The sequence below is a fragment of the Pongo pygmaeus genome, chromosome 7 (assembly GCF_028885625.2).
Source record: "Pongo pygmaeus isolate AG05252 chromosome 7, NHGRI_mPonPyg2-v2.0_pri, whole genome shotgun sequence".
In the NCBI taxonomy this organism is placed as follows: domain Eukaryota; kingdom Metazoa; phylum Chordata; class Mammalia; order Primates; family Hominidae; genus Pongo; species Pongo pygmaeus.
Genome location: NC_072380.2, coordinates 26,869,576 through 26,896,490, shown reverse-complemented (window position 1 = coordinate 26,896,490; position 26,915 = coordinate 26,869,576). Strand labels below are relative to the sequence as shown.

Here is a 26,915-nt window from a genome sequence, read left to right as displayed (position 1 = left end):
GCTGGACTGCAGTGGTGCGCATTGGCTCACTACAACCTCTACCTCCCGGGCTCAAGCAATCCTCCTGCCTCAGCCTCCTGAGTAACTGGAACTACAGGCACATGCCACAATACCCAGCTAATTTCTGTATTTTTAGTAGAGATGGGGTTTAACCATGTTGCCCGGGCTGGTCTCAAACTCCTGCTCTCAAGTGATCTGCCCACCTCGGCCTCCCAAAGTGCAGGGATTACAGGCATGAGCCACCATGCCTAGCCCTTTTGCTGTCTTTTCTCACTCTTTGGAAAGTTCCTGAAGGAAGCACAGCTATGAGTCTCTCATCTAACCCCAGCCAGACAGCAGCTGCTCAAAGAAAATCACGTGGCTCCCAGCACCTGCTCCCCATCACAAGGGAAGAATACTCCAAGCATGAGAATGGATCCTGCAACCTGCCCCTGGTGGAACTATCAGTTTGGGAGCATGCAAATCCGTGCTAGGCTTACACACATCTGGCTGCTGTCACACACTTAATGGGATAAACCAAACGTTGTCGTTTATAGGAAGGTTTCTGGCCTGGAAGCATAAGCCAAAATCTAGAGATTTGCTTGGATTAAAAAGAAAATATTCCTGGGGTTAGGTCTAGAGATTATCTGACATTCAGATCTTAGTGTAAATTAGTTTTAATCAACTCTCTTTCTCCCCCTATACCTATACCTAAGCCATGTTGAAGAAATGAGTGTTTTGAGTGGGGTACAGAGAGGGTGAGGCCAGGATTCACCTGTGAAGAATGGAACACAGCAAGAGACTAGAGAGAGGGCCCAAGAGCTTGGCTCTGGGTCAGCCATACCTGGAATTAAGAGCAGGGCCACGCAAGGAAAGAAGGGATGGAAAGGAAGTGACTAAAAGGAAATGTTGAGATTTATGAGTGCAAAACTGGGATCTGTAAGCAGAATGAGTGTAATTGAAGGAATTATGGGAAGTTCCAAGACTCTCAAATCATATTTATTAGCATTCACATTCATAGTGCATATTTTTTTTTCTTTTTTAAAAATTGAAATTCTTCAAATAAGGAAAAGACCCTCCCCTCCCTCGCTGATTTACAGAGTAGTGACATTCCCAGACAAGGTGGATTTCAGTGTGCTCAGCTCAGACATTCTTGTAGTCATTAGGCACAGGCCCAGGCACGTCTTTGTGAAATGGGTTTCCTTAATCACATCACTGTCACTATTAGGAGGAAATATTGGACAATATATAGGTATCATAATGTAAGACAAATTTTTTTCTGGAACTGACCGCATTTGCACAAAACCATCAGTCATGTTGGCATTAGCCATTTTTTCCATCACAGATGAGGTTCGAAAAAGCATTTTTCCAATTCAGCTTCCCCCAGCTGCACACTTTATCACTCCCCATCAGCCATCCTCCTAAGAGATGTATTATTCCAATATATTTGGAGATTCCATAAAGGAGCATGGGGCCTGAAATCACACTGTCTAATTTCAAACCTACCAGTAACTATGTGAGTGACCTCGGTTGAGCTACTCAAACTCATTAAGCCACAGTTTCTTCATTTGTAAAATAGGGAAGAGCCACATAACTCTTCACGTTACTAATGATGATTAAATCATATGGAAAGTGTTCAGCACAGTGCCTTGCCTGTTTCAAATCAGGCATTCAAAGACTGTAAACTTTATTATAATTATAGGACAACATGAAAAGCTTTAGAGCTAAAGAATAAAACTTTCTCACTTTACATATTTTCCAAATAAACACACATTGTGTGTGTGAATTTGAGACACATGGAACTTAGCAGGGAGTGTGCTTCAGAGGTAATAAATGCTCCCATCAACAACCACACTATTGTGTCTTCTTTGGGTTCTTCAGTATTTAAGTTTACTCTTTGTTTATATTGATGAGCTTTTTGACTTAATTTCAGAGCACTGTTTGCCAGAGTAGATTTTAAGAGCACCAGCAATTTGTCATGGCTCTGATAGGTCCACAGAGCAGAGAGGAAAAGAAAGACATAAAATCAACTTATGTCTTAAAATCAACTTCAGCTTAGGTTTGAAACAACAGCAACAAAAAAATTGTTCAGGGCCATTAGGAATCATCCATTCAACATACTCCTTTTTCAGATAAGAAAACTGGACGCCCAAAGGGATCATAGGAGTTTCCCAAAGCCATTCTACCAACTGTACACAAAGCTGTGACTAAAAGCCCATGGAGAAGGAAAAGGAGCTTGGGAGCGAAGAAAGAAAAGAAAGGAGGTGGAAGGAAAGTCAAAATGTTACTTTGCAATTTCTCTGAAAGGAGCGAAGAGGGATGTTTGGGATTTCATAATTCATAAAGCTCCGTTAGTAAAAGCCTGTGGAAGTCTGAGAATCAGAGAATAAAGAACATTGGACTGGGAGTCCCATACCTTTTATCCATCACTCTAAACAGTATTGTAGCTATGAGGTTTGTGACAACCTCTTTAATAAACATTTTTAAGAGTTCAGCTTTTTATTGAACATGTTATAAAATAGGTTTACTGAAAAAAAAAAAAAAAGCCCATATTATCATCAGACTCCAGATTCTTATTTCTTTGCTTCCACCTTCTTCTCCTCGGCCTGGGCCACAGTGACAGAGGGGCAGGACCTCCTGCAGGTACACCACCAGCTGCTGGAGCAGGTCGTCCCACCCTGCCCCTCCACTGCAGAGGAGGCTCCCGAAGTTGACAATGGCCAGGGCCTTGGCAGACAAGCCAGGCCAAAAGCCGTCATCATTTACCCTAGCTGCTTTAGAAAGGACATTGACCTTATCCTATGTGATGATCCCCTCAGCGTTATGCAGAACGAGGGCTGAGTCGGTGCAGGCGAGCTCTGAGATGGAGTCCGTGGTGTGGACAAGTGCAAGGCTGGGCTGCCGGGAGTAGTGCTAGTGCTGGATGCAGTGAGGGCCTGACCCCAACGCGGCCTCAGCTTAGAAGGGCAGAGCATCTTGGCGGCAGCTGGGAAAAGGCTAAATAAGCATTTTTTAAATTTGTAAATTGAGTAATTGGAGGAGAGAATCCTTAAGGTTGTTCCGTTTTAAGACTTCACAGTTTTGTTCTTCTGCTGCTAAATGCCCTGTGGCAGTCTCTGTGCAGGATGTGATGGGTCCTGAGGCCTGGTTCCTGCCGTGCACATCAACGGGTAGGGTTTGGGTAGTTAGAGAAAGTGGAAAAGGCCATCAAGGACACATTGGCCCAACTTGGGAGGACAAAAAATAATGATCAATGACCTGGAGAAAAAGTTTAGTGAGTCTGGCTAGAGAAAAAATAACAACCAATCATATTAGAAAGCTGGTTAGACCAGGGGCTGTGGAGGACTCCAAATGTGAAGCAAAGACACATATTTGGGAGATATCGAGGGATATTGACAAAGGGAGCTCACGGTGACACCAAAAGACATCCTCTAGGAAGAGTGATTGAGAATCACTGGCCCAGCGTTGGCAAGGCCAATATTGTGTAAAGTTGAGATTCTCATCAAAATCCATAATTCTAACATTCGGGAGGGGAGGAATTCATAAACACTGAGGCTGTGTCTGTTGCATAACACTGCATCAGAGAATAAAGGGCATGTTCAGATAACTGAATTTTAATATGGATTATTTGCATTCATTCCAACTTACTTTTCAATTTAGGAAAAACAATTTACATATGTGGACTCAGTCTGAATTTCACGTTTTCATTTGGTAAAACTTCACAGCAGCTGTTGGTCACTGAGAGCCAGGGCAACCCTATCCACTGGGCCTGCTCCTGTAATTAATGACACACATGGACCAAGTAGGAATGGTCTTTGAAGATATTGCAAAAGGGTGACAGTCATAGGAGCTAGTCAGTCAAATATGAGAAGCTCATATGTGTTTGGGATCATTTTAACCATTTTAAAAATACAGAAAGATGTTTGTTTGATTGTTTTCCTAGCCAATTGGCTTGCTGGCTTGCAAATAATATGTATAAATCTGTGTGTTTTCTTCCAGGGTCTTTCTTCCCTGATTTCAAGCCCTCTGAAACAGTTTTTAAAATAGTATTTTGGCTCGGATATCTAAACAGCTGCATCAACCCCATCATATACCCATGCTCCAGCCAAGAGTTCAAAAAGGCCTTTCAGAATGTCTTGAGAATCCAGTGTCTCCGCAGAAAGCAGTCTTCCAAACATGCCCTGGGCTACACTCTGCACCCGCCCAGCCAGGCCGTGGAAGGGCAGCACAAGGACATGGTGCGCATCCCTGTGGGATCAAGAGAGACCTTCTACAGGATCTCCAAGACGGATGGCGTTTGTGAATGGAAATTTTTCTCTTCTGTGCCCCGTGGATCTGCCAGGATTACAGTGTCCAAAGACCAGTCCTCCTGTACCACAGCCCGGGTGAGAAGTAAAAGCTTTTTGCAGGTCTGCTGCTGTGTAGGGCCCTCAACCCCCAGCCTTGACAAGAACCATCAAGTTCCAACCATTAAGGTCCACACCATCTCCCTCAGTGAAAACGGGGAGGAAGTCTAGGACAGGAAAGATGCAGAGGAAAGGGGAATAATCTTAGGTACCCACCCCACTTCCTTCTCGGAAGGCCAGCTCTTCTTGGAGGACAAGACAGGACCAATCAAAGAGGGGGCCTGCTGGGAATGGGGTGGGGGGTAGACCCAACTCATCAGGCAGCGGGTAGGGCACAGGGAAGAGGGAGGTTGTCTCACAACCAACCAATTCAGAACGATACGGAACAGCATTTCCCTGCAGCTAATGCTTTCTTGGTCACTCTGTGCCTGCTTCAACGAAAACCACCATGGGAAACAGAATTTCATGCACAATCCAAAAGACTATAAATATAGGATTATGATTTCATCATGAATATTTTGAGCACACGCTCTAAGTTTGGAGCTATTTCTTGATGGAAGTGAGGAGATTTTATTTTCAGGCTCAACATACTGACAGCCACATTTGACATTTATGGGGAGAGGGCCTAGAGAGGAAGAGCATTAAGATGGTGGCCGAGATCCAGACACATTATTTTTAGAGCAAGTTCTGAAACTCCACCCTTTCTGATACATCCAATTTCTCAGCTTGAGGGAAACTTGACAGTGAGGTTTACCTTTGACTGCACTTTGAATGGATGCTGCTCCTCATTTCCCAAAGATGAGACTGAGGGGCACTCATGATGTCTCGGAATGTAGTGTTCTCTATCCTTGGGTCAGGAGATGGTTGAAAGAACCAACCAGGGCGGTATGGCTTTTCCCAAGAGAAGACAGTAGACCTGAGCATCATTCTTTCAATTTAACTACTAGAGAGAAAATCCATTAAACAGTTCCAAGATCAGATGATGATAGGCTTTCTCTCTAATATCTTTAAAGATCAAGAGGTTGGTGTGGCTGTTAATTTCTTGCAAAGATAGAGGCTGTTCACTTACTGCACAGCCATTTCAATATGGCTTACAAAAGCTTTTCTTGACAAATCACTTACCTGTTCCAGAACTCTGTTATGAAAATCCAGAGCTTATAATATTTTGAAAGGCAAAAGATTGTCTCCCATTACTTCTTATCTGCTTCACTATTGCATAATGAATGAGTTTCACCTGTGGCATGTTGGAATGAGCCTTATGATCCAAGTACATTATTCCCGAACTTTGAAAAATACTAATGCTTAGCTTCAGACAATACTGATGGATCACCAAAGAACTGTCTAAAGCAGGAGTTTGCAAACATTTTTTGATAGATGCCCATTTGTTCTGGAAAAAGATCCAGTAGTCAACTCAACTTCATCTATTCCTACTTTTCTGCAAGAACTTGGGGAACATGCTATATTTTGCTTTATGTATACCAAATTTTGGTAAACCATAATAACTCAGTACAGAACTTGCATATCTCTTTTCTGAAATGCCTGGAACCAGAAGTGTTTCAGATTACAGATTTTTTCAAATTTTGAAATACTTGCATATACACAATCAAATATCTCTGGGATGGGACCCAAGTCTAAACACAAAATTCATTTATGTTTCATATACACCTCATATGCATAGCCTGAGGGTAATTTTATACAATATTTTTAATTGACTGTTTTTGACTACAACCCATAGACATGAGGTCAGGTGTGGAATTCCCCACCTGTGGCGTCATGTCGGTGCTCAAACAATCTTGGATCTTAGAGCATTTTGGATTTCAGATTTTCGGATTAGGGCTGCTCAAGCTATAGATTACTAAGGATGAAGATGGTAACTATATGTAAAAATTAAAATATGGCTGTCCTTTCACAATAAGGATTTAAAATAGAATCTAAGTTTTTGGAATAATTCTCGACAACAATCAGTGGTCTAAAACTAAAGACCATTTGCCTGGCCTCTTCCCTCTATTAGGGTAATTTCCCCTAAAAAATTCAAAGCAGCTGTAACCTTCACAGCAAGAGTAGTGGCCTCAACATCTTTTTCTTCTTCTCTTGAAGCAAAATGATAATTTCCTTAAATCCTTCTTAAAACCAAAGCTCTTTCCACATTGCAACGGAGGGTATGTTTGCATGTGGATTTGGGTTTTGTTATAGGTTGTATTTAGACCTGGAGTGTGACTGTTTTTTCAGCCTTTTTCTGAAGAGTGTCTTCTTACTGGCCAGATACATATTCAGCCTTGTGTTCAGAACTTGGATTCTGGCACTGAGATGTTGGCCGGATTTTTAGACTCTTCTGTTCTTTCTCTGTGTCCCATAAGAGCTCTGCCAGATGTGGATGTCCTATTATAGAGGCAGGCATCTAGGAAGAACTTAAATATGCAAACCCTCGCTTCTCTTTGGCCTTGATAGGAAAGATCAGTTTCATTGTTGACAAGAGCTTGGTCCAGGATCTGAATAAGAAAATCACTTGCCCCACTCCCCCTTACAGGAAGGGCGTCCCAACAGGAAGAATGATTATCGTTTTTCTTCAACAAATTATGGTTCCATGTTTGAGATGATCCTTTAAACACCTTTACAGACACATTTAAATTTTAGATACGGGAAAGCTTAGAAACACAGGAAATCTGGCACTAATGCCACATCTAATCAAAATAAACAACTAGAGAATCTTTCAGTCAACAGATTAAAACCATGACAATTGTATCCATGTAAAACTATCCGTAAATAATTGTCTGCTACACTCTTCTCCAGCCCCCTCTCTCCGGGGAGGTAAACTTTTAACATTTTTTTCCTTTCCCATAGCATGATACACCAAATTTACAAGAAATTGATAACGTCACCCAAAACTTAGTCAAAGTGGGGTAAACAATATATGAGTTGAATTACTTTTCGCTCATTCCCCCTAAATCTCTGTACCTTTAAGCATGCCAAAAAATATCTAAAATTATCGCAGTTTAGCAAATGATTGTCATATTTATACTCACATGTTTACTGCTTCTATTTGGAGTTTGAGGAATTTACCCAGAGTAACGATGTCTTCTCTAACGTGTTATAAAAAGTAGTTGCTTTGGGATTGTCTAAACATCACAAAAATCAACGTGACATTATGGGATAGGGAAAATTTGAGTTTAGTCTGCAACTCAAACTGCATGCATTAAGAGAGACCTTGAATCTCATTATTCAAAAATTTCTCCAGACTATGTCAAGGACTTCAGAAAAGCATTTAACTCGTCAGTTTTCTTTCCTTTGCCTCTCTCATGTCTTATCCAAGAGGGTTTCTGCTTGTAGTCACATAGCATATCTAACACTCTCCAAAATATTCAAAAATAAATATTCCATGGTAGACAGTAGTGTTTGAGTAAACAAATATTCTTTTAAGATTTTTGTTAGGTCCTACTGTGTGCCAGGCATCTGGAGGGAATTTTGCACCCATTGCCTCTAAACTCCCTGGAAACTCTGCTACCCCTATTTTACAGATAAAAATCTGATCATTGTAAGAGGTTAAGGACTTGCCCAAGGCCAAGGGGGAACCATGATTTAAACCTGGGTCTCCCTATTCTCAACCTGCATATTTTCCATAGCCCCCCTTGCTCAAGAGAATGGGGGTAAACGTTTTCCCATTTGGATTGGGTGTGCTGAGGATGCCAAGCCATATCCAAACTTTTTAATGTTCTGTTTCCTTGGGATTTGCCTCCAAATTAACCATGGCAAACATGCTGCCAAATCTCCAGCCCAGTCAAACCCAAGAGCAGGGCATCTGTGGAAGGGTTTGGTGTCTGCACTTCTAACTATCAGACTGCATCACCTTTTTCGGAGTTAATGGCCTGGAATGCGATTAAGGCCTTGCAAGGAGGACATACTATGGCACGCTGGGGGAAGATGGGCATACAAGAGAATGCAGAAGGGGCCACATCGGCCAAGAACAGTAAAATGCAGTTGCAGACAGGACACATATTGGGTGTTGTATTGAAGTTATTGATGACCAACCACAGTTCATAGAAATACTTTTTGGAAGTACATCCCTTTTAAAAATAAATGAAAACAAATACAACATAACTCACTCTCACTCACCTGCATTCCAACTTTTTTTTGGTTGGACAGAGGGGAATGGATTGTAGATAGTTCACCAAGAATTGCAGAGAGCATATCAAGCATGTGAATTTTATGATGCCACCGTGGAGAAAGGGTTCAGAATGCTGATCTCCAGGTAACTGGAGACCTAGGCAGTCTGCAAATGAGGAGTCAGCTGGAAGCTATGGCTATGTATTATGTGACATCGCTTGTTCCAAATTTCTTTTCACAAGTGAAAACTGGATATCCCGACCTTCTGGCCCAGTAGGTTTCATGGTTAAGACCTGGGAGTGAGAACATTTTAGGAACTATTTGCTTGGGCAGGTAATTGTTCACTCTGATCACAGCTACTTAATCAGAGCTTGACAAACTTTCTTAATTGCTTCTGGGGCTGGTCTGCTCAGGTCCTTTGGCCAAAAAAGATGCTGCCTCTGTGTATGAATACTTGTTGACTTAAAGAAAGAGCTCTGCTCATCAGCAAAGGGCACTGAAGCAGAAGGGAGGTAAACTCTCCAAGGAAAAACCAAGTGAAAAGAAAGCAGAGGAGGCAAATATGGAGACATCAGAGGTATGCTTACCAGTTACTCTGATTTTTTTTACACTACTAGGACTTTTAACCATGAAACCACCTGCGCACAGCTCCAGTGGAGCCCAGTTGGAACACTGTTTGCACCTGCTCCGTATCTGCAGACTGTGCTGGGGAGCTGGGCTGAGCCAGGCTGCTGTGGTGCCAACCATCTTCAGAAAGCAATGGCAGCTGTGGCCTCCTGGCCCTCCAGAACCCCTGGGAGCAGAATGAGTGGAGATGATCATTGTGGGGCTGGGCTGACAAAAGCAAGTTAGGATTTCAGTGGAGGACACCAGCCCTGCTCCCATCAGCATTAGCTCATTCATGCTCCCCAGACCCAAATGTGGAGGAGAGGTTGATAATGGGCCTTATCTGCTCTATGCAGGAAATTGTCATTCTGCTTTGCTGCTGCAAGTTGAATTACTGGTTCTCCCACCTAAAAGGAAGGTTGTGGGGTTTGGGGTTGGAGGGGTTTAGGAGCAGGAAGATTTACCATAGACATCACTCAAAGCAGGATGGTTGAGTCATGCCTTGCTGCAACTGATAAGCAAGGAACTGCCCTAAAGATTATGGCTTATTCATTTCAAAAGACAAAATAATTGCCTTTCCTTTTCGTGTGGCTCGAGAGTTATTACTTTACTTTTTCTCTGTTTCATATTCAGTGGAGCCACGTTATAAGCTGGAAATGATTATTACTAAACTATAAAAACTACAGACTTAATTAGGCAGAAAATCTAAGAGCAAATGTACACTGTATTTTGAGAAAAAAATAACGGCATTGGCTCCTTCAAAAGCCTGGATCCTGTAGGTGCATTCAAATGCAGTGGAGAGAAAGCTAAGACAGAAAATCCCAACTTGAGTTTAATATTTCTGTCCGTTTATATAGCACTTTATATTTGTCAAAGTAATTGTGCCTATCTTAAGTCATGCCTGTGCAGTAGAAGGAGAAGGAAGAGATTATTACCTGCACTTTAGCATATAAAGAAAAGAGGAGGTGGGAGATTTAAGGGTTTCTTTGAATATCCCCAAATCTAGCCTCCAACTCCTTTTTCCATGACACCTCAATGTTTCCCAGGTCCACTGTGTTTCTCGACACTCTGACGTTCATGTCTCACTCATTTGCCCCGACCTATAATTCCAGCTCTATTGGCACTTTCTCTCCCGCCTTATCTCTGCCATGGCTGGGCAGCATGCCACTGTTCTAGGGGCCGAGGGCATATTTGTCTATGCTTCTGTCATTGACTGACAGACAAGCACATGTGATTCTGTTCTTTCTCCCTAGATGGCAGCAGCAGAGCCAAGGAAATAGGCAGGGCAGGAGGCTCTTGGTTTGCTCCACAGGGTGACATGTAAGGCAGTGATTGTCACCTTAATGTCCTCAGGAACGTAGAGGTCCCAAAGGGAGTTTGAGGAATAATTCTTTTCCCGGTCATTGCATACCCACTGGTCATCAGCAGCAGCAAACAACCTCTCCTGCACCCCGCCCTGCACTTGGCATGAAAAACACAGAGAGGCACAGAGAGTCCCCAGCTTACAAGCTGGATGGAGTTCAGGTTCATCGGTTTCAAAGTCAAGAATGCATTTTTCCAAGAGGCGTTGTTATAAATGGGGGAGGGGGAGGATGTTCCCAGATTAACCAAAAAATAAAAATCTATTTAATGTACATTAGGAGTTTGCAAACCTTTTCTGCATGTGACTAGATAGTAAATATTTTAGGCATTGTGGGGTTATACAGTCCCTATCACACATTCTTATTTGTTTTGACTTTTTGCAGGAAGGGGGACAACCCCCTAAAATGTAAAAACCCTTCTTCTCTCAAACAAAACAAAACAAACAAAAAAAACAGGCTGCAGGCCGGAGTGAGCTCATGGGCCGTAATTTGTCATCATGATCTATGCCGTTACTAGCTAACAGTGTAGCACAGATAATGCTAAACAATGGGTTTCGGTGTTCAACATACAAATATTTTTTCATATGCCATTGACACAACTCCACTTGGCTAAATTCATGTTCTCAACCTGCATGAGTCGTTGGATAAAGTGACAAGTCCATATTCAGAGTGGCCCCACTCCATGAATTGTTGTGACCTTCCAAGCAGGTATCAGGATAAGAGGTGATCGTCTGCCACCCCAACTGCTGTCGTCTGTAGAGCAGAAAGGTCCACTGGGGCCCAGGAAGCCTCAACATCATTCAGCTCCTCACCTCATCAGGGAAACCCCCACAGCACAATCTGGCTGACCCTAAGAGTAGCAACAATAAATACACACCTCCTGACCAAGGCCAACCTGAAATTTCTCCCAGACCCTTGGGACCTGCCCAAGTGGAAGTCCCCAGAGGACCCCTAGAGAATTTCAGGGCCACACTTGGCTCCTTGGGAAGGCCTCCTGGACATGGCACCGCACACCAGGGCATTTAAGGGCCGGCCTGGAGCTCACCAAGAAGAGCCATGGGGTTCAGAAAACATGCTGGGTATGAGGAGCATTTCCAAACGACAGATAGGATGCAGAATTTCTCTCCTCCTTTTTCTCTTCCTCCTCTTCCTCCTTCTTCTCCTCCTCTACTTCTTCCTTCTTTTCTTATTTTTCCTTTTCCTTTGACTAACTGGAATAGAAATGATATTACTACAGGGAAGCATATTTAGCCCTCCCCTGGGAATACTAGATTCATGTTTCCCTGAGCTGACATACTTGTTGGAGGGACCTCTTGTTCCTTCCTCTCTCCAGTCCTGATGGGCAACGAGGAAGAGAAAGACTCTCCCGATCAGAAATAAGGTGCAGTTCCTGCAGCTGAGGGCACAGTGTTCACAGTGTTGAGAGAGGAGGCTCCACAGCAGAGCTCTGAGATGGGGCATGGATGGTGGTGGGTGCAGAACTGATATGGAAGAACCTGGAAATACTGAGGCCACTAAGTAATCTGCCACCTTTGGCTGATGCTTCGTGGCAGCTTTCCCTCCCTTCCCTTCTTCGTCCCCTGTTTGGTCTTGGTCCTGTGCCTTTCATCTTTCCCATCTCCTTTCCTGATCCCATCCTCTCCATTATTCCACTCTCCCCTTCTTGCTAAACTTACAAGCAGTGAAAGAAGCTGGGGTGGGTGCCCTTTCTCCAGAGGGTGCCATTTCCCATGGAATCCATGCTCCATGCATGGCTCTGGGTGACGAGATGGGGCTTCCCTCAGCAACTCCATCCTCTTCCCAGGTCAGCCTGATTCTGTGAGCTCCAGACCCATAGCTTCCAGACAGCCCAGGGAAGGAGACAGTGCCAGGAGGATGAGGACATTCTGAAGGCCCCCAAGGACACTTACCCTCTGCTTGCAGTGCTGCCTTCCTGTTCTTACACAATTACTTCCAAGTGAAAGGTACAAACAACGTACACCCACATTTTAGAAAAGAGCTTGGTGATCAGAGTGGGTGGCTGCAGTATTTCTATGAGCCTCCCTGGTGTGCACCTCTTACCACTCTCTGATGGTTCAAAAGTCTCTACTGAGCCCAGCGAAGTAACCTTCTCTTTCTCTTCTTCTGCATCTTCTGTCTCTTTCCTTTATTGTTCCTTTCTTGTTGACTTTCCCCCTTAGGAGTGCCTGAGGGCCTTCAAGGCCTTGATTAATCCCATAAAGTAAAACTGGCTTTATGTTAGCATTGAGCAATGCTTAACCCATCGGAATGTATACCCTAAGCAAAACTGTCAACCAAGCAAAGGGTGTTCTTTCTCTTCTGGTGCTCTGCTCTTTGTCCCTGTCCCCAGCAGCCCATCTGCTACTGGAACTTGTTCACAGAGTCCTTCTGCCAACTTATCATATTCTTGTTCCAGGAACTTTTCTGCTTTAAGTAAAGGATCTTCTACCAACCAGTATGCTCCTGCATTTGCAGATACAGCACAGCTCCATGCATTTGTAGCCCCACAATATTAGTGTCCTAGCCAATCATAACAAATGGGGTGGCTTCAACAACAGAAATGCATTGCCTCACCATTCTGGAGGTTGGAAAGTCCGAGATTAAGGCGTTGGCTGGTTGTTTCCTGTGAGGCATCTCTCCTTGACTTGTAGATAGATATCTTCTCCCTGTGTCTTCACATGGTCTTTCCTCTGTGCATTTCTCTGTCCCAATTTCTTCTTCTTATAAGGACACCTGTTTTATTGGATTAGGGTCCACCCTCATCACCTTATTTAACCACACCATGCCTTAAAAGGCACTATCACCGAATACAGTCACATTCTGAGGTCCTGGGGACTTCAACATAGGAATCTATTGGAGACTCATTTGAGCCCACAAGGACTCCCTCCTCACTCTCTCATTTCTGCCCATACAAAATGTTATCCACAATTCTTTTCCCAGATCAGAAGTTTAAATTCGGCCCTTTCTGATCATCCCAATTTCTCTCCAAGTTCTTACAGCAATTGTCTGTAGAATGTATTTGGCAATTAATTCTGTACTCTATTGTAATCTTTCTGTTGTTTTTAAGTCTATATCTATTTAAAGTATTTTAAAGGGTACCTTGTATATACTGTACTTATATAAGTTCTGTCTTCTCAACTAGAGGAGAACTCCTGGATGGCAGCAATGGTCTGTCACTTAGCATGCCCATGACAGTACTCCAGCCCCTAAGCAGGCATGGAGAGAGAGGTGCACAGCAGAACAAGTAATAAGACCCAACCACTAGTTACAGATAGCAGCTGGGAGGCCAGTCCCCAGGGACCTGGAAACATCAGAAGATCCACCCAGAAAGGCTCAAGTTGATGACCCTGGGATTCTAAGGGACAGTAAAATCCCAGTTAGGGGTGCAGAGCACAGCAGTGGAGAACCCCAGGTCAGTAGTGGGGAATCACAGCCATCTCGAGTCAGGTGGGCATATGCTTACCCAGCGACATCTGCACCTGAGGAAGCAGAACCCCATCATTAAATAGGACAGACCCTAGACTCCGAGAGGAGGGTGAGGCAAAACAAGGTGGGATAAGAACGAACAGCAGAGCCAAATCTTGGGAACTGGGGCATTGAGGACCACATGAGAGCCCTGTGATCACCCTGGGGTGCCCGTGCCTGTGATAGGTGGGTTCAGGGTATGTCAGTGCTGTCTGCCCTGTATCATGACTGGCTTGAAAAATGGGTGCCAAGGAGCCTCATGTAGTTTTCCTCTACCTTCTCATAGCCTAAGAAAGACAGAAAAGAGGAAAGGAAGCTGCACTGTTTGGATTTGATATGAGGATGTAGACAGCCAGGCCCTGCTAAAAGCTCCTTAATTTCGACCTTCTGAAGACCACCTCCCACTCTTAAAGCCTAAGCCTTCATGAGCGCAATGAGACCGTCCTGCTGCCCTGCTGCCCACTCTGCCTGGTCTCAGGGCATCCTGGCCTGCACACCTTGTGCCTCTTGAAAAATCCCATGCCATTTCCACTTAATCACCCAACCCAAGACCCTTGTATTGCCTCACAGTGTTCCCTGACAGACACAGAGTGATATATTCTCTTCTGTCCTGGTTCCTGCTGAGAAGCGAGGAGCATTTTTCCTCATTTGGAAGAATCAGGACTGTCCTAACTGCATAGCACCTACTGTTGTGTTTTCTGGGCAAGACACCATGCCGCTGTGGCCTCCTATCCTCCTCCTTCCTCCCTGGGGACTGTCAGGTTGCAAGTATATCTGGTTCCACAATACCAATCACATCAGAACACCCTTGCTGTCTAGAGTCACGTGATGCACCAGCTTCAGTCCAATCTAGAAATGACAGGGGGAAAATCACATCAAAAGGCAAAGCCTACAAAAGTATTCGGTCTATTCAAGCCCAAAAGCCATCCAAAACCAAGTTCGAATAAGTGTAGCAATGGCTTATTGATTTATCTATAAAAATTGCATTTCTTCCCCCCCTTGTCTTCATTCCTGTTGCTAAATGCAGCCTTATCTTTCTTAATGAAAAGAGTTCGGCTAATTGAAGTCTCAAGGGATGGGAGGGCTGTGGCCCATTTACCAAAAGCTGAGCATCGGGCAGAGTACTTTGTGCCCCACAGTGCCTCCTCGAGTCAGTCCTGGAGTCATAACAGAGGTGATAGTGGTTGTAAAGAGCAGAGAAGGAGGAGACCTTGATGAATGCGGTGCTGAATGACAGCTTGAGTCTGCAAATAAGGATGCCCAAATTCAATCCGACAAGTAGGAAGGCTATTAAAAAGTACTTCTGTGAAGTATTTTGAAGATCAAAGCAAGCATTACAAATATTTAAATAACAATCCATTGCTAGTTTTCTACATACTTTAAAAAAAAAAGAGTCATACTTTTATTGGGAAGTAATTGAATAAAAACTGAGGTCCCTTGCTTGCTCTCATCTCCATTCCCAGCAGCTTGTCTGGCCCCATCTTCCTCTTCTGAATACCATATGCAACCCTGATACCAAAACTTCAACAAGTGAGAGCTGACGTTTGTGCAACAGAAATTCTGCCTCAGTATTTAAAGCTGAATCAAAAACACATGCTTTCTTCATCAGATGTGAGGGAAAACAAACTATTTTTATCTCTGGGTATAACAAGTCACAAGCAATTCCCTCTCCAGTATTAACACAGAAACTTAACCCAATATTCCTGACAACAAAATCATTTTGCTGCCTATAATGCATCCATGATGATTTATACAAAGATAAAGTTTAAATAGTAAAAATTGCATTTTCAGAGTATCCACTACATGCCAAGCTTTTTGCACATGATATGGTAAGGTACGAGATTTCATAGTCACATTACAAAAAAAAATTTCCCAGAGAATAAATACAACATTATGGGTATGAGAAGAGGAAAGTAAGTCAAGTCTGCAGGGAGTTTTGAAAAAGAGAAATACTGGAAAGAGCTGTGCTCTCTTGTATGTTCTCCTGGTGTTCTCCTGTGCTCACCTCTTAGCTTGCTAAACGTGACCTTCCCAACTCCACCCCAAGGCCCATGCTAGGAAAGGCACTGGAAGGACCTGGAAAATGGTGTTGAGAGAAGACCGATGGTGGACTGGCAGCCACAGGCCTGGGCTTCATTGCAGTTCCCATCTCTGTACCTATTTAAGTGGCCCTAAACAAATCACGTGACCTCTCTTGAGCCATTTTCCTCACCTGTGAAATGGGATTAGCAAACACAATTGTGTACATGAAATGCCTTATGAACTGATAAAGCTATAAAATCATAGTAGGCCCCCTATAAATGCCAGCACTCTTTTCCCATCTTCATTTCCCCTCTCAAATGCTATCTAAATAAGATGCAACTATAAATTAGATCACCTTTAAAGTATCTTCAAGCACTGAAAGTGCCATGTGCGGGAAGAGAGAAAATAAGTCCTTCACTTTCCTTTGCTCTTTATCTCACTTCAGGTTTACATTTCCAGGAGCTGGTCATCCCCACCTGAAGACATTCATTTCTCTGTAATTAGAAAGCAGGTCACAAAGCACCTGCTGCACCACGGCTCGGGTCCTGTCATTCCTACATTCAAGGTGCTAGGCACCAAATCCCAACTCTCAGTTATTCCCCACACCACGCTATTTTCTTTGGGTTGGAAATATGCCCACCTGGAAAATTTGTCTTAGCTTTTAAAAATCAGGCAAACTACATTACTTTGAAGATTTCCACCAAGCTCTCTGAATTGTAGACAGCCCAGAACAACAGTATCCAAGGCTGGTGTTTGTCATCTTCCTCACATTGGCTACTTGCTTAGCAATAGAAAGTATTTTAAGTTATCATAGTTGTCCTATGAAAGATGCTACATAAAATGCAGTCATTACAGAAAAGGTGTGAGTGTCTGCCTGTGTGTGTGTGCATGCGTGTGCTTATATAAATGATGTTATGGGAAAGAGAAGCAGTTTTGACCACTGGAAGACAGTACAGCATTTGATGCAAAACTAAGACATAACATCATCTAAGGAAATACGGGATGAACACCTCTTGGCTTGGGCAGCTATTGGAAGTAAATGTTTACAAGCCAAAACCACAAATTCCCAATCATGAACAGAGGTTGTTTTGACTTCACTGCAAATTGAAGATCACTATAATACCCCCAAAGGTTGGCTTTCACATCATCCAAGGGTCACATCTCATGCTACATTGAAGTATATGAAAGAGTGTCTGCTTGTGTTACAAACCTGATGGAGCAGAGGTGGGGGGTGGGGGAAATGGAAGCAAAAGGGACAGACTTGACGCTGTACTTCCAGACTCTCATGGAAGCTCCAGGTCACAATCTTAGTTCCTATTTCAAGTTCTGCCAGTCAAGTCTAGACATTTCTGGGGCACCCTTTAAGTGGTCTCCAGCAGCCTTCTAGGCAGGTGGCTTCACAGGGAAGTCCACACTGCAAGCTCAGCTCACCGCAACTCAGGCTGACGGGGTAGTCAGCCATGCTCAGAGGCTGAATTTGGCAGGGACTTGCTGCCATCTCCCTGTCAAATGGTCTCTCATGACTCAGAATCTCAAACTTGTTTTAAAGAGAGGAAAAAAGTCACTTTCGGGGATGAGGTTCTTGGCCCAACTCTGCTTTATATAAACACAGTCTATGGCTATTTCAGTCTTCTGGATTTTGAGAAGCAGCTGCAAGGATGAACGGATTGGTGTTGGCCCAAATTGAAAAGAAGAGTGTTCAGTTCTTTCAGTGTTTGGAGAAAGAAGACCAAAAGCATCATCTCACAGGGAGCAGAATGTGACCAGCCTGGCTAATGAGGAAATTAGAGGGATCCTCAATTTGAGAACCCGCTCTACTGAAGTCTGAACTTGGAAAAATGGACACACTGGGTTTGGAGTAAGAACTCTTACTCTACAAAAGGATAAGATTGTGATCACATTGATGCATGATGCCTAGGATATTAAAAATGCATGATTAATTAAATGTTAGTCTACCTTGTGTTTTAAAGGGACACACACCCATGACATGAAGCCAGCTTCCCATCCACGACTGTTGTCCTTACTGACCAAGGAAGGGGAGCATGAAACCCACCACTGGTCCTGCGACCCACTGTCTTTGGAATCCGCCCCAGGAGCCCAGGAGCCTTGCCTGACACATGGATTTACTTCTTTATCAAGCATCCATCTGACTAAGGCACAAATCCAACATATTACTGTTACTGATGCAGGGGAATGATCATGAATGCAAAGGGAAAGAGGAAAAGAGCCTTCAGGGACAAATAGCTCGATTTTTTGTAAATCAGTTTCGTACAACCTCCCTCCCCCATTTCATTCTTAAAAGTTCATTGAGAATCATCAGCCACGTGTAGGGTGTGAGGAATTCCATAAGGCACCTCATTTTCTTCAATAAGTAAATGGCATTTTAAAAAGGGGAACTTCTATGGGTTAAAATATTCTTAAGAGATGTATTCATCAAGTATACTGTACAAGCCTTGTTCATTTAGATCTTTATTGAAACAAAGTGTAAAAAGACATTTTTGAAGTAATTGGAGAAAATTAAGCATAGGCTGGGTCCTATTAGACGTCAGATAATTAGATCGTTACTTTAAATTTTCTTGGATGTGATAACGGCATTGTCCTTAACTGGTAAGTTCATATCGAAGTATGTTTACAATTTGCTTTAAAGTTTCATTGCCAAAAGTGGGGAAGCAAGTGTGATAGATGAAATAAGAATGGCAGGCAAGGCCACACGCCATTCTTCCATGTTTGTGCATGTTTGAAATTTTTCAGAATAAAATATTTTAAAAGAAAAAAGGCACATTTAACTTGTAAAATTAGTGTCCCTCAAATTCTAGAACATTCATAGACATGAAAATCATGCTGCAAAACAAAATCCCCTTCGTTCAAAGAGACCTGCTGTTACACTCTCTGCTCTCTCATTTCTTTATTCACTCTATAATATTCAGTGTAGGCTGACTGTGCTCCAGCGCCAAGTCCAGGGGGTGGAGAATAACAATGGCAGAGACATAGTCCTTGCCCTCCAAGCACCCGTGATGGTAATACAGTGCCATGGGAGCTTGGTGAAGGGCTTCAGCCGGCTGCAGAGTTAGGCTTCTCAAAAGTGGTGATCTCTACGCTGAATCCTGGAGGACACAATGGGGTGGGGAACAGAAACAGTTGTTCCAGGCAAAGAAGGGAGGAATCTGTGCCAAGGCCCAGGGGCTGCTAAACCTCGGGCATGTGCTGGGGGTGCTGCCTCCTCCCAAATGTCAGGGCACAGGGAAGTCAGTCTCGCTTATCATGGTGGCCACTTGGCTCTATAAACCCCCGTTGCCCAAGTCCCCACAGGCAAACCACACAACTGCTCTCCTTCTCACTCTTTTTTTTAAGCCAAGAAAGGACTCACTGAAACAGCCAGTCAGGGATGAGTCCAAGGCTTTCCTGACAGAGTGACCATGTCTGGCTTGGCTGAAAATCACAAATCCTTGGTTTCCCAGTTGTCTGATTCTCTTTATTCTCAAGGCTTAATGCAGCATTACAGTGGGATGGCTAAACAGAAAAGAAAAAAAAAGGAGGTCTATCTCTTTCTCTTCATACAAATAAATATTTGCTCAAGAATGGAAGTGCCTAATTCTTAAGAATAACCAAATGCTTTGGATGTCTTAACAAGCAAATCATATACAAAGCAATTCAGTGTTCCTACTATTTGAGAAATTGTTTTTAGCAAGATGTTATGCAGCATGTTTTTAAAAAACAAGTTTTTCCAACAACAACAATAAAAAAAAAAACAGAAAATAACTGAATCACTATAATATCCCTAAAGGCTGGCTTTCACACCATCCAAGGGTCACATCTCACACTACATTGAAGCGTATGAAAGAGTGTCTGCTTGTGTTACAAACCTGATGGAGCAGAGGTGCGGCAGGGGGGAAATGAAAGCAAAAGGGACAGACTTGAAGCTGCACTTTTGCAATCAACTAACAGTTAGGAAGGACTTGACTTGCTGGGGCTAAGGAAAACAAATCTGGAGGTTCATTTTGCCTGTGAAATTAAAATTATACTTTAGTAAATAAAGCTGACGCCATTTAACTATGAACCCCGTGACATTTCCTGGCTTGCTGCAGCGTTTCTGCTTGTCTCCTTGTTACATTTGTTCAAAATACAAACACAGTATTTCCACATTGCCAGAGAAGCAAATGTGGGCTGACTGGCTGGTTTTAGCTGCTATGGTTTTTCTGTAACCTTTAACAATTGTTGTGACAAATAAGATTCCATGTAAGGTGCAATTTCTAACTGTGCAGTGTTTGTGAACCACATCCACCTTCTCCAGGTTTGGTATTTGGTCGACTAAGTTGACGATGTCATTGCCTTTCCTTCCATTTAAAAAAAAAAACAAGTTAATCTGAATCATGCTGAGAGTTTGGTATGCACGCTATACTATTCAAGGGAGCATTCTCTCCTGTGTCAGAATAATGTATTTATGTGTGTGAATCATTATACTTGAATTTGTGGCAACATTTTGTATCGATGCATATATATGACACCCAGGCTGACTACAATGGCTTCAAAGAGTTTAATTTCTCTTAAATGGACTCAGTATCCTTGGAATGTGCTGTTAAAGTGTTTCTGAATTTTCTACATGCCATTTTTATAGGTCCATCTGTTTATGATGTGATGTGATAAACAATCACGTTGATTTTATGTTTCTTTTCAAAGAAAATGAATGTATATAGTACTAAGCAGATGAATAAATTATTGAAAAAATATACTTCATGGATCATGCCCACTGATAAAAATGAATTTATTTGTTGAAAAAACTGACTGTTCAAATTATAAGAATTTATATTGTCCTTATTAATATGAATGCCATCTATTTAAGTGTTGTTCAATATTGATATGTGTTCTCTAATAAAATATTTTAAACCTCTTTCTTTAAACACATAACACCCTAGTTTTTCAATCATGGTGTGTTGTGAATGTCTCTTGAGAAATGGAGTGGGTGGTGCAGACAAAGAAAGTTGGTGTCTTCAGCCAGCTAAATAAGGTAGATTGTAATAGTTTGCAAAGTGTCTTTTGCTTTTTGGATGAATAGGTATTAAGATTTATTTTAAGATTTGTCTTCATGTATCCGTTTGTAAGTAGCATTTTTTTGTTATAGAAATAACTCATTCATTATAGAAAATGTAGGAAATAAGTAAATAAGTATAGGAAGAGCAAAATATAAGGTGCCTTAAAGTTTACCTTCCAAAGATAACACTTTATTATTTTTCTTCAAGAATCTCATTTTTATATCCTCACTTAAAAAAAATAAAATAGAAAGTATACTGCAAAAAAAAAATAACAATAAATAGGGTAGATTGGGCATAGGGTGTAAAGGGGCCGCATTCAAGATATGGGCAAGGACCAGAATACACCTGGATCATCAGGTTTAGGCGCAGGTAGCAGGAGAAGGTGGTATTAGAAGTCAGGCACATGGTAATGTTGGATGTGTTCAAGACAGGACATATTAAGTTACCCATAGCCAAGGCAATAGGTTACGAGGGCTGAGGTCAGACAAGATCACAGACAACACAGCTGTGTTTTGATGGAGTTCTTTGATGGAGGTTCTTCTCTGGCCATGGGCTCAGAACCTGGAAGCCTCAGGGCTACCCTTTCAGCCCCACTCCCTCAGTGGGACTCCTCAGCAGTGTGTCTTCCTCCTTGGGGACATGAACTCTGGAGGCAGATTGTCTGGCAGCTGCTACAGGCTCCAAATTCCAGATTGTCTGGCAGCTGCTACAGGCTCCAAATTCCCTCAACCACTCACCACTTAGAAGATCTCAAGCCAATATTTCAACATCTCCAAATCTTCATTTCCTCTTCTCAAAAATGAGAACAATGACTACTGTGCATCATTAGAGGGCTTCTCGGCTAATGAAATAAAACCATGAAGGTAAAGATTTAAGGAAATGCCTGACATATAGTTAGCACTCAGCAATTACAGGTTGTTCTTTTTCTCAGTGATCTTGCTAGGGGGTTTTTGTGGCTGTCATTTTGACTATCCACAAAGGTGAGCATCTACTTCCCGGTGAAGAGGGATCATTATTTTCTACCCAAAGTTCTTGGCATCTAAGTCAAATGATAGTAATACAGGAGCTAAAAAGAAATTATTTAGGCAGTTAGGGTAAAAGAACTCTCAGTGGAATTTCCTTTTAATAAAAAGCAGCCCCAAAATAATTTCTTTTCTAACAAAAAGCAGCCTGAAAAATCAAGCTGCAGGCATAGATAAGCAAGCTTGAAGCTTGCATAGGTAAATGCCGGCAGCTGTACCAATAAAAAAGGGATACCTGGAAGCCAGTTATATTCAAAATGGAGGTTTTCCCTTCCCTTTCCTTTGTTGCTACATGTGCAGGTAACATGGCACAGGCCAGGTAAAGACCTCATTTGCATAATAAAAAATGAGGGTGGGATGGCCAGCCTCCTCTGGCACTATGTAAATGGCACACCTGGTCCAACGAATCCACTATGCCCCATGTAAATGAGACACTGCCTCCTCAAGCTCATCTATGAAACCAACCAAATAAAAGTGGCTCACGCAATAAGAAAATTGTTAATACCATTATCAATACTTTGACCTGAAAACATGCATCTTTGCCAAAATGCTCTCCAGTCAAACCGCCTGGGTTTGAATCCTATCTAGCGATTTGTTAGAATGTTTTCCAGTGAGCTCTCTATAAAAAAAAAACAAAATTGCCGCATGATGTGTGGCATTTTGTCAATTTTTGTGGTGTAAATTATCCCACAATGGTCAAATTCAAGGTAGCGACATGATGTTGTTGAACACACTATTGGGAAGAGGTGTGCACAGTCAGCTCTCAAGAGCCTGTACAAGCCAACTTCAACACTCCATTGATCCCACCCATGCCCCTTAGTAGCATGTGACCTAAGCCTACCTGAGTGTTTATTTCCATATCTGTAAAATGAGATAATAGTAGAAGCTTCCTTATTGGACCGATACACGTAAAGAATGTCTGTGTAGTTCATAATAAACATTCAATGAGTCTTAGCTGTTGTTGTTGCAATTGCTGTTATTGTTAACACAATACGATGCCTACTGGCATAGATCACAGACATCTCAGAACAGCAAAAGTGTCCATCCACTCATATTCCCTAGTAGATCAACTTTTCTGAGATATGTGTGGCAGTATTACAATCCTTTTTTTGGTCATTACATAGCACTTACTCCTTACACTCACCCATACTGAATTTGTTAAGTCTCTGCTTCAGACTCCAAAGTTTTGGTGTTAACTCTGTTCCTTTACTTTTCAATTTTAAGCAAAGTATTTAATGATTGTATGAACTAGTTTTCTTAGACAAAAGGCCTCTTAATGCCAAATCATCCTGCCAGCCTATTATTATTATTAATTCTCCTGTTTATAAATACAAACTGCCTTCAACAGAATTTATGAAAAACAACTCTTTTATTCTGTTGTGTAGGTGGAGGAAAAAATACTTTGTTCGTACTCACTCCTCACATGTTATTATGTTCTGATCCATATACTCATTTCAAAATTATATCTGCACGTGGTAAACTAAACAAGTAAAAGCACTGCAGTATCATGAGGTTGGGACGGGCTCTGGGTTTCTGAATCCTATCACGTACCACACTGCAGGCCTCATTTGCAGAAACTGTACCTAGAAGGACAAGAGCCAAATGGGAAACAACTTACAATTTTTTTTTTTTTTTTTTTTTTTTTGAGACAGAGTTCTGCTCTTGTTGCCCAGGCTGGAGTGCAATAGCGCAATCTCGGCTCTCCACAACCTCCACCTCATAGGTTCAAGTGATTCTCCTGTCTCATCCTCCTGAGTAGCTGGGATTACAGGCATGCACCACCACACCTGGCTAGTTTTGTATTTTTAGTAAAGACGGGGTTTCTCCATGTTGGTCAGGCTGGTCTCGAACTCCCGACCTCAGGTGATCTGCCCACCTTGGCCTACCAAAGTGCTGGGGCTACAGGCGTGAGCCACTGCGCCCAGCCTACAACTTAGAATTTTTATGAATCACCAGGAGAGCTGTGTTCCCAAAATTAAAGCATCTCTGCTGAGCTGCTCTGTCTCACTCAGGGTTTCCTATACCCAACTTGCTTGCATCTAAAATGTCCAGGTTTGAGGAATGCCACAGAAGGAATGTTTGTGCTCCTCCAAAATCCATATGTTAAAATATCTTTCCTATTGTAAAACTATTTGGAGGTGGGGCCTTTGGGAAGTAATTAGGTCATGAGGGCAAAGCCTTCATGAATGAGATTTTTGTCCTTACAGGAAGAGACCCAGCTGGGTGTGGTGGCTCATGCCTGTAATCCCAGCACATTCAGAGGCCAAGGCCAGTGGATCACTTGAGCTCAGGAGTTCGAGACCAGCCTGGGCAACATGGTGAAACCCTGTCTCTACTAAAAATACAAAAATTAGTTGGGCATGGTGGCACACGTCTGTAGTCCCAGCTACTTGGGAGACTGAGGCAGGGGAATCACTTGAACCCAGGAAGCAGAGGTTGCAGTGAGCCGAGATCATGCCACTGCACTCCAGCCTAGGCAACAGAGCAAGATTCTGTCTCAAAAAAAAAGAAAAAGAAGAGACCCCAGCCCAGATAGCTTCCTTGTCCCTTCTGCTATCTGAGGTTCCAGTGAGGAGATGGCAACCTATGAACCAGAAAACAAGCCTTTACCAGATACCAAATCTGCCAATGCCTTGCTTTTGAACTTCCCAGCCTCCAGAGCTGAGAGAAATAAATTTTTGTTGTGTATAAGCCACATATTTATTTTGTTACAGCAGCCCAAATGAACTAAGACAAGACAAATTTCAATGCTCATGTGCCTCTAGCCCAATGAACCAAACACTAATGGAAAAGCTGAAATTGAGAGTAGAATCATGACCAGGACTTCTTCTGGAAGGGAGGTCCTGATCATAAAGCAATGGAGATAGGAAATGAGTGAGGAAGAGTGGAATCTTGCCCGCTAAGAATACATGGTCCAAGAACAACCAGCCAGATTGTGTATTCCTTTTTGGTTTGGGCTGGCCATGGAGGAGCCATAAGGCCAAAAGACAGCAGTGAAAGCAAAGGCAGAAATTTCTTCCTCTCTATGGGTAAAAGAGCAAATACAAAGAGAAAAGCAGACAGTCTTCCTGCCCTCTTCATATAAATGTCATATGTGGATATAAATTGAAAAGTAATAGTTTCACCAATCTCTAGTCCTAATCCCTAGAGGTAACCACCCTTACCATTTTATTGTGAGTTTACTCATTCAATGCACAGCTATTAAAAATTTATTACAAGCCAGGCATCATCTTTGACCACATTAGTGAACAAAACAGAAAAACATAAGGCTTACTCTATGAAGCTAACAGGCTAGAACATCTTCCAGAAATGCTCTATGAACATGCAAATATGTGGATTGCATAAATATCTTTATAAAAACAGAATGAGCCAGATATTGATTGGTTATATTAGATGCATCTCTATAGATCAGTGATTGAGCCATCAGCCCCTGATTATCTTAGATCCCTGTGTTTGTTGCCATAACAAACACACCAGAAAGTTAAAAAAAGTCCAGTCTCCTGTCCTTTGGAAAGTTATAGTTTGATATTATGAGTCCTACAAAACAACTTTGAGAGCTTATTTTAGAGCTTCTAGTATTTTTAGGGGCCATGAGTGTATTTCAATAGTGTTATCACTGCCTAAAACATTTTTGAAACTGTTTTGAGATTGCCTTCAGAGTCAATTTATGTGTGGTACCTCCCCCAACAAATTCCTTATTTACTTATTATTGCAAATAATACTAACCTTGACCACAAAACATCTTTCTCCAATACAAAAGGTGAGCCTCACCTGCTGAGGGGACAGCTTCAGAGGTCCTCTCTGGTTGAGTCCATAGGTGACTGGTGCCAAGACATTGGCCAGGTCATCCTGTTGGCCAAATGCAAGCTGGGAGGGTGAAACCACTATAAAAAGCCATGCTGAATAAATTCAGTGGAAAAAATTAGGTCAATGCTTTTTCAACTTTTTTTTTTTTTTTTAGATGGAGTCTCCCTCTGTCACCAGGCTGGAGTGCAGTGGTGCGATCTTGGCTCACTGCAACCTCCGCCTCCCAGGTTCAAGAGATTCTCCTGCCTCAGCCTCCCAAGCAGCTGGGACTACAGGGACGCACCATCAGGCCAACGCCACCAGGCCCAGCTAATTTTTGTATCTTTAGTAGAGATGGCATTTCACCATGTTGGCCAAGATGATCTCGATCTCTCGACCTCGTGATCCACCTGCCTCAGCCTCCCAAAGTGCTGGGATTACAGGCATGAGCCACCATGCCCGGCCCAACTTTTTTTTTTTTTTTAATCTTTTTTAACAGCGCAATCCTTTCTGTGGATGAAATCTTGCTCAGAAGATCAATATGCAAAAGAAAGAAAAATAGCAGTGCTGGACGGATGTTGGGAGTGGGGTAAGACCCCAACCACTCAGAACCACCCCCCAACACACACACACATTCTCTCCACAGTGACTGGTGAGGGGCCTCTAGAGGGCACATAGGACACCATGGAGCACAGTTCAAGCACCACTGGACTACACATTCTTCTGTGGCAGTTATCTTACCTTCCCATAGACACCCAGCCCATAGCCATTGGTTAATAAAGGTTTTCCAAATGAGAAAGGGGATCAAGTAGTAAATCGCTGTTGAAGGGGTAGAAGGTGAGGGGCTCTCAAAAGAGCTCAGCATTTAAAGGAACCAACTAAAGAGCAATGGAAGACCCATTGGTCTTGATCTACCAAAGATCATTACCAAACAGTGGTTCGTATCTGCAAGAATGATTTCCTAAAGGTTGAAATCCAGAGCAAACAGAAGTTTTTGAAGGCTGGGGAAAAAAACAGATGGGGCATCCTAGCACTCTTTGAATTCACAACATGAATGAGTAGGAGGTAGCCCATGGTCTGGGGGAATGGGGTGATGGTAACTGATGACAGAGGAGGACACAAATGCTCCATTTTCATTTTGCTCCCTACTCCTCCAGCAGAGATAATAATCGACTTGAAACCTAGGGAAGTAACCCA

General features: G+C 42.6%; 1 protein-coding gene across 3 annotated transcripts in view; it reads left to right on the top strand.

The window, feature by feature from the left end:
* The window catches only part of ADRA1A (adrenoceptor alpha 1A), a 119,726-nt gene extending 93,233 nt beyond the window's left edge, over nt 1-26,493 (top strand). Inside the window, exons 3-4 of one of the 3 annotated variants that reach the window (XM_054498546.2) lie at nt 3,979-4,364; nt 25,894-26,493. In XM_054498546.2, the coding sequence (XP_054354521.1) occupies nt 3,979-4,364; nt 25,894-26,052 (545 nt within the window). In that variant the 3' untranslated portion in view covers nt 26,053-26,493. Of the gene's footprint in view, nt 1-3,978; nt 6,208-17,508; nt 17,994-25,893 lie in introns of those variants that run through there. The other 2 variants (XM_054498549.2, XM_054498548.2) reach the window with 2 other exon arrangements.
* Nucleotides 26,494-26,915: the final 422 nt, after the last annotated feature.